General features: G+C 40.7%; 1 protein-coding gene across 1 annotated transcript in view; it reads right to left on the reverse strand.

Annotated features, from left to right (window-relative positions):
- XPOT (exportin for tRNA) overlaps positions 1-12973 on the reverse strand; it is a 46599-nt gene extending 33626 nt beyond the window's left edge. Inside the window, exons 1-4 of the mRNA XM_044229182.1 lie at positions 12699-12973; positions 9120-9250; positions 2819-2901; positions 450-506 (exon numbers count right to left, since the gene is read on the reverse strand). Coding sequence (XP_044085117.1) covers positions 450-506; positions 2819-2901; positions 9120-9179 — 200 coding nt within the window. The 5' untranslated portion in view covers positions 9180-9250; positions 12699-12973. The remainder of the gene's footprint in view (positions 1-449; positions 507-2818; positions 2902-9119; positions 9251-12698) is intronic.
- Between the last annotated feature and the right edge of the window lie 284 nt (positions 12974-13257).

Consider the following 13257-nt stretch of genomic DNA (forward strand, 5'->3'; position numbering starts at 1 on the left):
CTGTGGAATTTCTCAAATAGAAATACATCTACATTTTGAGGTCTGTGGCTTACAGAATAAATCAATAGGCAAATAAAGGGCCCTCTAAGCAGTGATTAACTGTTTTTGCTTATTTAAAGCAGGGTTCTAAATACAAGTGGCCATTCTGACGCTAACCTCTAACAGAGTTGGCTTACAGAAACAGGTCTGGCATTGCTAGATCTTCTGATTTTTCCAGAGAAACTCGAAATGAATTTTTTCTGTGAAATGTCTGGATTTTTTTTATATGTAATCAATTAACTCTATTTTTAAAACACTTGGATAAATCAAAAACACATCTATAAACTGGATGTGTCTCATACACCCCCATTTACAGCCTGTATTGTGATTTTCCCAAAGAGAGAAAAACTAATTTAGAAAGTGACCTCTCCCCGTATGTTTCAGAGTCAAAACAGTGAGAAGAGCCTTACTTGTATTTAACTTGATGTTCCAGTACTTGAAAGCAGAAAAACTTTATGTGATCATCACTGAAAAAGAAAAAAGGAAAATCAGATAAGCAGAATATAATTTAAAGAAAAAACAAAAGTAAAGTACTAGTGAAACATAGTTGAAAAGTTTCTCAAACAAGACCTCTGGCTTACTTTCTACTTAGTGATCTCATTTATTATACTGTTTAGAACTTAATTATTCCATGCTCAATAGTTCCATTAAATCTCACAAGCAAAACAATGAAAAAAAAATTAAGATGCACCTTAAGTATCCTGCAAACAGAAGGAATTTCCCTAAATTCTAGATGTTAGGATTACTGGAACCGCTCCTACACTTTACAGTAGAAAGGCTAGGTGTAAAATGACAAACGGTCACACAGTCAGGGATTGAGTCAAATCAGAGATGGTAACTCGTCATACCTAAAATTCAATCCTACACAGTTCCACTGCAGCCAAATCCAAAACAAGCAGGGTCACACAGACTGGTAGTTCAGCCCAAAATTTATATAGAAAACCAAGTTACAAATATACTGCCCTTATAGAAAGGGCAGAAATCTACCAATTATCTACTCTCAAGCTCTCTATAGGGTTGATACAGAGTTAGTCATAGTGAGCCAGCTACAATCTCTGACAAAAATCTCTTTAATGAACAACAATCTGTTCATCCAAGATAGCTGGTTTGGGCCGGGCTTAGTCACGGAAGACAATTTTCATAAATAAAGCTAACTGGTCCAAATAAGAATAGGCAATAACTTAGACTACATGAATGAATTAAATAAAGTAATTTCACACACAAGAAGATGAAACAATCTTTAAAAGTTTTAAGTTAGATTTAATCAGCACCTCTTGTAAGTAAGAACTTAAGGTTTCTATTCTTTTTTTTTTTTTAAAGATTTTATTTATTTATTTGACAGACAGAGATCACAAGTAGGCAGAGAGGCCAGTAGAGAGAGAGGAAGGGAAGCAGGCTCCCTGCTGAGTAGAGAGCCCGATGCGGGACTCGATCCCAGGACCCTGAGATCATGACCTGTGCCGAAGGCAGCGGCTTAACACACTGAGCCACCCAGGCGCCCCCGTAGGTCTTTTTTAAATTAAGTAACTGAATTAACTATTATATAAAAGTGAGTGTGAAAGTGCCGATTTTTGGAAAAGTTAAGTTGAAGGCTTTGGAAAGACTTCTATGAAGTCATATTGCAAAAAGGAAAAACCTTAGAACACTAATTCAAAGGGATACAAGCACCCCTATGTTTAAACCAGCATTATTTACAATAGCCAATATATAAAAGTAGCCCAAGTGTCCATTAATTGATGAATAAATAAAGATGTGGTGTATACACACACACACAGGAATATTATTCAGCCATAAAAAGAGTGAAATCTTGACACTTGCAATGACATGGATGGAGTTAGAGTATGTAACGCTAAGTGAAATCAGTCAGAGAAAGACACCCTATGTTTTCACACATATGTGGAATTTAAGAAACAAAAGAACGAACAAAGGGGAAAAAATGAGGGAGAGAGAGAGTGACAAATCAAGAAACAGACTTATATAACTACAGAGTTTAAACTGATGGTTACCAGAGGGGAAGGAGGGTATGGGTGTGAGTTAAGTACATGATGGGGATTAAGGAGGGCAGTTGCTATGAGGAGCACAGGGCGTTGTATGGAAGTGGTGAATCACTACACTGTACACCTAGAACGAACACAACACTGCATGTAAACTAACTAGAATCAACATAAAATTTAAAATTTAAAAAAATTTTTAAAAAGGGAAAAGCCTTGTGTGTATTTGATGTGGGCTAGATAACCAGAAGACTTAGGAGAGGTAGAAGACAATAACCAAAAGTCTAGGAATCTGTACTAATCGTTCCTCAATCCACTAGAGACCGAAAGTAGAAATTATAGAGGATGGATCACTGAGTATGATCTCTGCAAGAAAGATGAAGCGAATGCTAATGGAATATACATAAAGGAAAGACCTTGGCCCAATATAAAAAGATTGCCAACTGAGTGTTTCTATACTTTTAAAAATGCAAGATACATACAATTCATGATTACCTCCTTTGCCAACTTTTTAGAAAACCAACGATCACTTCCCATCTTAAGAAGTTTTTACTGTACTGTATTCCAGCTGGGATCTGCTCTCAGCTACACAGCATAAGGCAAAGTCTAGTTTTGCTGAAAGTTAATCCTGGAATGGCCAAATTACTGGTTTACTATTTTTCTCATTTCTATACTAAATGGTTTTCCAAAACACAAGCCATAAAAATGCTTTTATGAAAACATTTTCTAAATACAGGTCTCACAGAAATTTAAATTCCTCTAAGTCATGTAAATTTTCTTATAATTACCTGTATGTCCTCTGGGCTAGAGCTTCTGCACACACTTGCCAGGCATCTGGGGAAATCTTTAATTGCTCAAAATAGGCCAGGGCCTGTAAGATTACGAATGTATAAATGCATTTGGAATAGCTGATCTCAGTAACCTACTGATATTAAAATATTCTAGGAGTAGCTAATCAATAATAAATCAGTCAACCTGAAGAAAAATAGCTAAAACACTGAATTCTGGCTTCTGTATAAGTGCAACTACTGATCATTCCTAGAAAAAAATTTTAAGTTAAAAAAAAAATTCCATCAGTTAGATACTCAAAACTGTTTCCTTATAGCAAAGGAGACAACATAAAAATGCTCTGCTGACCTCAATGCGTAATTATGAGTATTAAGAGAAAAAATACACAAGTGCTATGCTCAGGTCATGATCCTGGAGACCCAGGATAGAGTTCTTCATTGGGCTCCCTGCTCAATAGGGAGTCTGTTTCTCCCTCTTACCCTCCCCCATCTCGTGCTCTCTCTCTCTCAAATAGATAAAATCTTAAAAGAAAAAAAAAAATTCTTAAAAAAAAAGAAAAACCAGGGGTGCCTGTATGACTCCGTCAGTTAGGCATTCAACTCTTTATTTCAGTTCAAGTCTTGCTCTCAGGGTTCTGAGGTCAAGTCCTGTGTTAGGCACTATACTGGGTGTGGAGCCTAGTTTAAAAAATTAATTAATTAAAAATAAAAGTAGATAAAATAATAAAAATCTTGAAAAAAAATGCACACACACACAAAACAAAATAAAAAACCCAAACCAAAATTAGAGTCCAACTGTATGATACAAATTTTGGAAAAGTATGAATAATTGAAATGCTTTAGGAAATGTATCTCATTTCATGAATTCAGGGCTTTGTTATGAGAGTAGATATACTCTAGGGGCACCTGGTTGGTTAAGCATCAGCCTTCGGCTCAGGTCATGATCCTGGGGTCTTGGGATTGGACCCCGCATTATGCTCCCTGCTCCATGGGGGGGGGCAGCTTGCTTCTCTTCTCCTTCTCCCAATCGCACTATCAAATAACTAAATAAAATCTTAAAAAAAAAAAAAAAGAGTAAGTATACTCTAGAATGGATGCAGCACCAAGTCCATGGGCTCTTTACCAGATTGTTGGGAAAATGAAAATTACTTCTGCTACTCTTTTCCATTAGCATGTTGCAACTGGAATCAATGACAGATGCAGATGTCACATATGACAATGGACAAACAGTAATCCTAACAAGCTGTGAAAAGTATCTCAGTCAAGAAAATCACACAAAAACAGTGCTAGATAATTCTAAAGCAACTGATGTTCTGATCAGATTTCAAAATCATGTAGAAAGAACATTAAGCATTATAGAGGAACCTCTTTTTTTTTTTTTTTAAAGAGAGGGAGAGAGATGGGGTAGGAAGGGGCAGAGGGCAGAGGAAGGAATCCCAAGCAGGCTCCACTCCCAGCACAGAGCCCTCTGTGGGGCTCTATCTCACGACCTTGAAATCATGACCTGAGCCGAAATTGAGGGTTAGACAATTAATGGACTGAGCCACTTAGGCGCCCCTAGAGGGGCCTAATTTTAATTAGTAAATATTCTTTAAAACTGTGGTTTGTGCCCCACTAGTGATGACATCAATTTTATAGGTCTTGATCCACAATAAAAAAATGAAAAACAATATCAGAGTGCATTGCACATAATAAAATAACTTATTTTGATTCACAGACCTGTACCCCTGGGGCTAATAATACATTTTATGTTTATTAAAATTTTTTTAAATTATTAAAAAAAATTAAATGCATTCCAAGGATGGAAAAAAAAAGTAACTTATTTTGTGTAAATTGTTTTAGTTATGTATGCACACATATACTATATACAGTAAAAGTATATATTTAGTTATGTAAGTCTATACAAACACAAAGGAGTCAAGATGTAAAATTTTTTTCCCTTTAGGTTAGAGATTTATTTTTTTTAAAAGTTTTATTTATTTATTTGACAGAGACAGAGGGAACACAAGCAGGGGGAGTGGGAGAGGGAGAAACAGGCTTCCAGCCAAGCAGGGAGCCCAATGCAGGGCTTGATCCTAGGACCCTGGGATCAATGCAGATGCTTAATGACTGAGCCACCCAGGCGCCCCAGGTTAGAGATTTTAAAAGAAATCAAAAAAGCTCTGTTAGAGTTATATAAATGGGGTAATGGGTTTTCATATGTGGTCTCACTCGCTGCTCCCACTGATAAGATCCATGTAAATGAAGGTAAGGAGATGAACATCACCAGTTATCATCCTAAGTATAAATAATGTCTGTCTTTGGAAATAAAGAAAAGAACCCAGGTGCTGCAAAGAACCTAATTCAGTTGTCAACTAACAATATTCCTGAAACCTAGGTTTTCCTTTAGGAACATTTACTGTCCCATTTAAGGACAAGGTGGAAACCACTCAGGTATGCTGCATTACCACCTCATATTTCACTTACCAAAAAAAGAAGGGGGGGGGTTCCAGGGGCTAGAATTATCACTGACATACCATTTTCTTTAAATAATGGCAAGTTTTAAGCCAAAGACAGTGATTCCATTAAAAAAGTGAAAATAGGGACGCCTGGGTGACTCAGTTGGTTAAGCAGCTGCCTTCGGCTCAGGTCATGATCCCAGTGTCCTGGGATGGAGTCCCACATTAGGCTCCTTGCTCGGCAGGGAGCCTGCTTCTCCCTCTGCCTCTGCCTGCCATTCTGTCTGCCTGTGCTCGCTCTCTCTCTCTCTCTCTGATAAATAAGTAAAATCTTTAAAAAAAAAAAAAAAGTGAAAATAATATGAAAGTTTTGTGGGTTTTTTTGTTTGTTTGTTTTTAAAGATTTTATTTATTTATTTGACAGAGAGAGATCACAAGTAGGCAGAGAGGCAGGCAGAGAGAGAGAGGAGGAAGCAGGCTCCCTGCTGAGCAGAGAGCCTGATGCGGGACTCGATCCCAGGACCCTGAGATCATGACCTGAGCTGAAGGTAGCGGCTTAACCCATTGAGCCACCCAGGCACCTGAAAGTTTTCAGTTTTTAATTAAAGTCTTTGCATTCTGAGTGCATGCATTACTAGCATTTTTGGGGTTTTTTTAGAAGATTTATTTATTTGAGGAAGAGCAAGCAAGTGTTGGGGGAGGAGCAGAGGGAAAGAAGAAAGATAATCTTAAGCGGACTCTCAGCTGAGAGCAGAGCCCCAGTGTGGGGCTCGATCTGTCAACCCTGAGATCATGATCTGACCGAGACCAAGAGTCAGATGCTTAACCAACTGTGCTACCCAGATGCCACATTTACTGGCATTTTTAAGTGAAATTCTGTGGCAATTATGAACAAGTCAAAGCTTTTATTATCTTTTCTTCTATTTCATACCTTTTCTCTAATGCTCTCCTGCCTCTAAGTGGCAAGAGTCACTTTAGGTACTGTCCCTGAAAAAAACAGAACTACAGCCAGACAATGGAGAATTGGGGTTGGTAGACAGTTATGATCAAAATTAATTATGTTCCACTACTCTTGATTTCCAACATCAGAACTATCAAAATTCACTTTCCTTTAAGATTCCTTCTTTTTTGGTCCTAATTAAATCTGATACTCAGGCTGGCTTAATGGATATCAAATTAAGCCTGAATTTAGAAGCTTAATTTCAACCTGTAGCTGAAAGAAAAAAAAAACCAAATCTGAGGCTGACAAAACTAATTTTTATTGATAAAAAGCATAATTGTGTATTAAGACCACTAACAATGCACTGGATTTACTTTTCTGAAAAAGAAAATTATTGTGTATTTAAGAAATTTGTTGGATAGTGGTATTTAATTTAAAAAAAAAAAAAAAAAAGATTTCCTGGATGCCTGGGTGGCTCAGTGGGTTAAGCCTCTGCCTTCGGCTCAGGTCAAGATCCCAGCATCTTGGGATCGAGCCCCATTCCAGGCTCCCTGCTTGGCAGGAAGCCAGCTTCTCCCTCTCCCACTCCCCCTGCTTGTATTTCCTCTCTCGCTGGGTCTCCCTCTATTAAATAAATAAATAAAATCTTATAAAACAAAACAAAACAAACAAAAAAAACCACAAATGATTTCCAAAAAGGATCATAAAAAATAACAGAAAAGGCTATTTAATAACTGAACAAAATAGTAAAAGGCTTTTAGTTATAGTCATGCAATACCAAGATAAAGATCTATGCTACTTCAACTATGTGACTAAGGCTTTGTTTTTTCTTTTTTTTTTTTTTTAGATTTTATTTATTTATTTGACAGAGAGAGATCACAAGTAGACAGAGAGGCAGGCAGAGAGAGAGAGGTAGAGGGAAGCAGGCTCCCTGCTGAGCAAAGAGCCCGACGCGGGACTTGATCCCAGGACCCTGAGATCATGATCTGAGCCGAAGGCAGCGGCTTAACCCACTGAGCCACCCAGGCACCCGTGACTAAGGCTTTGAAGGTAGGCAGCTTAAACTCTTAAATAAAGAAATTTATCTACATACAGAAAACATGGCTTTTATTTTATTTATTTTTTAAGATTTTATTTATTTGAGAGAGAGACAGAGATAGTGAGAGAATGAGAGAGAGAGAGAGAGAGCATGCACACAGGAATAGGGAGGAGAAGATGGAAAAGATTCCCCCCGAGCAGGGAGCCTGATATGCAGCTTGATTCCAACACCCTGGGATCATGAACTGGGCCGAAGGCAGAGCCTTAACCAACTGAGCCACCCAATCCAAAAACACGGATTTTATTTTTTAAAATATTTTATTTATTTATTTGAGAGAGAGAATGAGAAAGAGATCATGGAGGGGAGAGGTCAGAGGGAGAAGCAGAGTCCCCATTGAGCAGGGAGCCTGACATGAGACTCAATCCCAGGACTCTAGGATCATGACCTGAGCCGAAGGCAGTTGCTTAACCAACTAAGCCACCCAGGCACTCTGCAAAAACATGGATTTTTAAATGTCTTTTGATGTCTTAACTAGTTTGTTAGGTACCTTGTTACTAGCCAGATTACTTAAATCTCAATCCCTGTTATTTCCCTTTATGTGGATGGCTGGTTACTTATTTAACAGCAGAGGCACAGAACCATGTTAGATATTACTTGAGGGTCTTTTTGTTTTGTTTTACTTAATAAAAGTTCTCTGGGGATGCCTGGGTGGCTCAGTGGGTTAAGCATCTGCCTTCGGCTCAGTTCATGATCCCAGGGTCATCAGGCTCCTTGCTCAGTGCAGGGCCTGCTTCTCCCTCTGCCCCACTCCACACTTGCAGTCTCTCTCTCTCTCTCTGACAAGTAAGTAAATAAAATCCTTAAAAAATAAAAATAAAATTAAGAAAGTTCTTCCAAAAAATTCTTTGGGCACCTGGATGGCCCAGTCGGTTAAGCATCTACCTTTGGCTCAGGTCATGATCCTAGGGTCCTGGGACTGAGTACTGCATTAGGCTCCCTATTCAGTGGCGAGTCTGCCTCTCCCTCCACACCTACTCCTGCTCATGCCTGCTCACTCACATTTTCTCTCTCTCTCTCTTTCAAAAATAAGTAAAATCTTAAAAAAAAAAAAAATTCTCCTTAAAGGCACTAAAAAAACTGCAATAACATTTAGTGAGCCTGTTACCCTCATTAGGTCATTTATAAAAAATATCCTTTGCTATGAGAAGCAGAATGAAAAAATGCTTCTCCTTCCTCTTACCCTGTACTTCAAAACACCCATGTCTTTTAAAAAACTTAATTATAGGCTTATTCTTTAAATTCTTTTTTTATCATTCAGCTATAGCCCTGATTACAGGTATAACCTACAACATGTTTAATTGTTTATTTTTGCTCAAATATCCCAGCACCTCATAATGGATTCCTTGTCATCTAATCATTTTATGTAACCTAAGACATGGCATATATAACCACTAATTTACATGTCTGCCTGGAGTAAATAACAAGGATGCTAAATATCACCAACACGAAGGTTAAACAACTCGTCCAGACCAAGTCAGGAAATATAAAGATAAAATATGCACGTCTGCTATTATGGAGAGTTCCTTGAGCAATCCTTTGCACTGCAACTTTTAAATAATTAGAAATAATGATTGATGTGACATAAAGAGCTGCCCTGAATCACATCAGATTTTAATACCTTTCTTGAGCCAACTAAAAAGAACATCAATCACAATGCTACCATTTCTGTATTCAGAATATATTCAAGTACTTCAAATTTGTCTCTGTTCATTTCTACTCAAGTGAAACCTTTACCATCAAATGTATTTTGTTTTTAAATCCAAGCCCTCTAATGCAAATTTGGGTTAACAACCTTTAAAAACTGATTAAGCTGACTTAACTTACCCTTTGTCTGAAGTCTGAATCAGCATTTGGATTTAGCCCTAAAAGAGCCTGTTCATCCATCCCTGCTGCTATTCTTGGAGTTTTCTGATTACAACAGGCGTGCCCTCTGATCCCACAGAATCCACAAACATCTGCACACACACACAAAAAAGAAGAAAACAATACTTGATAAACAAAACTGATGCTTATCCAGAATATCGTAACAAGTGGATGACATTACGCAAAGAAGTGTAAATGTTGATGAAAGAACTTCTTTTGAAACTATCCCAAATTACAACTAAAGGAACATAAGTCTCAGAAGAATGTGCCTACTAAATACTCCACAATGTGTAATTTCTAAAAATCTAACATATGGAATTAATGTTCTCAAATTTTCTTATTCTTCAGGATCAAGTATAGAAAGAAATTACTTTCTACTTTAAATAGAAGCATCTGATCTGTGTGGCATAATCATCCCCAGTACTTAAAAGTGCAACTCTGCAACTGTATTAAAATACGACACATCTAGATTCTTATACTAATTTGCCTGCTTCCATTTACCAATATCACAAACCTTTAAGAAAAAAAAATAACTTAGAGTGGTTGACTAAATAGTTAACCTTGGAGTTCAATATCCTTACTTGAGAGTCTATCAAGTACTTCAAAATAAGTCAAATGAAAGAGGAAGGAGCAGAAGAGAGAAAAACCAGTCATTTAACTTTTAAACAACAGACACTCTGGATAATTTTAGAAATTTATTTCAAAAACCATTTTTTTAGTCTTCGGAAAGCAATGCACTTTTTCATAGTGTAGGGTCTATCATTCTCAAATAAGAACACGATTAAGCCCCAAAAGGCAACTTAGTTTTTGATAGAACGTATAACTGAGGGACAAATTCTAAATGATGTGAAAATCACATTTATTCTCTCAATGCCTACTCCTCCCATCAAAAGGCTGTAGTGCTTTGTGGCTGTGTGTGTGTGTGTGTGTGTTTTAATGATCATAAACCAAAGAGAAGATCAGAGCCTAAAGAAGCCAGGAGACTGAAAACAGGAGGTGAGGGCGCACAGCATTTTGGAAACGGTGAGGCCAGTATCTGATCCAGGTTAGAGGACGCCAACTACAATATGCTTTTCTGTCTTCCCCTGGGCGTGCCTGAAACAAGTAAGTCAGGGTATGCGCTGAGAACCCTTGGAGAGAAAAGCTCAGCTTTCTCTTGTGATTACTATCATATGTTCAGACTACAGCAAGGCAGGATCCACTGCCCTCAGGGTTAAGATGAAAACTCTTTGGATGACTCCTCACTATTCTGCACCCCAACCCTGCAAGGCCAGTGGTATTCTGCCTTTCATCTTTGCACTCACTGCTTTTCTTGTTACTTGGTTAACCCCTGCATGTCCTTCAAAATTTAGCTTAGAAGTCCTCTCTCAAGAACACTTCTTTGACCCCTATTGTCCAATTCTTCCAAACTGGATTAAATGCCCCTCTTAAGTGCTGCTATGTTGTCACCACCGCCTACTTACCAGTTTTCTCTCTATAATCTTAAAGGGAAAGAGCTGTCTTAAATATTCCTCATTATATCTCTAGGACATAGTACAACATAGGCTTTGGGTTTGGAAATACCTGGGTTTGTACTCCAATCCAGTCATTTTCAAACTGGGCCACATGGACAACTAGGAAATGTGAAAGAGAGAGCCCCACAAAGGGGTCATCATAGAGATAAAGTGGGAAAGACCATCTATCTCAAAAGTTGTAAAGACCTCAGTGAGATAGGTATGTAAAGGATGTCTGGCATATAGTGGGCCCTCAACAGATTATTTATAATTCAGAGCTAGTCACATGGGGAATGGGAACTACTTAGAGCAGTCCAGATTTATCATTTCATACTAATAAAAGGGCATTTGAATAGATGGGAAAATGCAAAAAAAGGCAGTGGTTTTCCTCCCCATCCTTGCCATAAATGACTAGAAAATTTGATGATTCCCTGGAAAAAACGCATACACAAAAAAGAAAATTTGAATTTCTGTGAAATCCCAGGTTAAAAAGTCCTATGGCGGGGCACCTGGGTGGCTCAGTTTGTTAAGCATCTGCCTTTGGCTCAGGTCATGATCCCAGGGTGCTGGGATCAAGCCAAGTAGGGCTCCCTGCTCAGCAAGGAGTCTGCTTCTCCCTCTCCCTCTGCTTTCTGCTCCCCCTGCCTGTGCAGCTGTCAAATAAATAAATAAAATCTTAAAAAAAAAAAAAAGTCCCAAGGGGCTCCTGGGTGGCCTCAACTGGCTGCCTTAGGCTCATGCCCTGATCCCAAGGTCCTGAGATCTCTCTCTCCCTGCTCCCTTCTCAGCAGGGAGTCTGCCTCCCTTTCCTGCTCCCCTCCCCACACTTGTGCTCTCTCAAATAAATAAATCTTTTTAAAAAAGTCTTAGAAAAGATTCCTTTAATTTAGGGAAAATTCCTTAAGCTTGGTCAAGTCACTTTAATTCTATCAAGAGAAACAGGTCTTAAAAAACCTGGCCAATAAATAACCTAAGGAAACATAAACTTGTTACAGTTGTCAGTAGAGAAAGAATCCCCCACAGAGAAGGAATTTGCATAATAACCAATATGCAGTGCAACATATCCATAAAACGGTAAATTACCCACATGTGTGCAAACAACTGAAAAGTTACAACCAGTGCAAAAAAGTTAACAGTTCCCTCAGTTAAAGGTTGTGCATGAACACATAATGTTCTAACGTGGCACAGACGTGCAGGCTTAAACATTTGTTACAATGTGATAAACACTTCAATTATGCATCTAGTAAATGTTTTGGGAGAAGGTAAGCAACGTACTTAAAATATTAAGCCCTAACTTTTCTTTGATAGCCATTAAATAAAAAAATCAAACAATCAGGGGAAACTCCTCCACACCTACTACAGATTGTTCAAAGACCAGGACTGAATCTTTCCAGTCTTTAAACACCACGCTGACAAGTCGCTTTAATAAAACGTAACTTCCCTCAGTAACAACTAATTAGCACTTTCAAAAAGTACTCTGTTTCTTCTGGTTACAGGGAAACATCACGCTTGCCTACCCTACAGAACTGTGAGGAAGGGAAGCGAAGAAATGGCGTGTCTGTGCTGGCAAATTACTACACAGAAATAACATTTTTCTCCTTTTTGTCCCAGGGCGGGGGGGGGGGCGGCGGGTAGGCAAAGCAAGTTTGAGGTCTCTGCAGTTGAAACTGGAGGGACACGCTGTTTTTACAAATGACGCTGGCCACTTTCACTATATTATCGGCCAGAGACGATGCCGACCCTCCTCGGCCGCCCTTGCCCCCTCATCCCCTGTCTGTCCCTCCCCAAAGGAAGCCTCGTGGCAATTCGGGTGATGAAACACCCGGCAACGGGCGGCCACGCACTCGGGACGCGCTCCGCTGCTACGGCCGCAGCTCGTACCCACCCCCACCCAGTCCGCCCAGCCTCGGGGCGCGCCATGGAGAGCCCCCGGCCCGCACCCCTCCCCGGCGGGGGCTCCCCGGGCCAGTCCGCCCGGCCAACTTCCCCGCAGCCTCGCGCGGACCAAGCTAGGTCCGAGTCCCGCCGCCCCCGAGCTCCGAGTCACCTTCCCTATCACTCCATCCCGCCTCCCCGCCTGCACTCCCGAGGGCTGGTCAGCGGAGCGGAGCGGCGCCGCACGCAGGGAGCGGGGAGAGCGGCCCTCGTCCTTGTCGCCGTCGTCCTCCGCCACGGCCGCAGCGCTAACGCCGGAGACCCAGCAGGCTGGGGCCGCGCGCCGCTCTGCGTCCCCTGGCGCCTTCTCTTGCGTGGCGCCGGGCCGGCAAGCTAGCAAGCAGGCGGGCGGGGTCGGCGCCCCAGGAAGGGAAAGAGCGCGAGGGGCCGGCTAACGCCGCCGCCGCCGCCTCCGTCGCCGCTGAGTCAGCGCGAAGCGCGCTCCCCGCGTCGGTGCCGCGCGGGCCAGCGCTAGCAGCCTCATGGAGAGTGCGGACGACAGCCCGCGGGCCCTGACTCGGTGCCTACAACTCCCGGCATGCAACGGGAAGGCGGCGCTTCCGGGCGCTCGCCGGGGCCTGTGGTGCATGCCGGGATGGGGCGTCCGGCACGAGTCCCTCCCACCCCGCTGAGTCTCGCGTGGGTCCTCTCCGTCTGTCAGGTGTGCTTAG

Source organism: Neovison vison, chromosome 12 (assembly GCF_020171115.1).
Source record: "Neovison vison isolate M4711 chromosome 12, ASM_NN_V1, whole genome shotgun sequence".
Lineage (NCBI taxonomy): Eukaryota > Metazoa > Chordata > Mammalia > Carnivora > Mustelidae > Neogale > Neogale vison.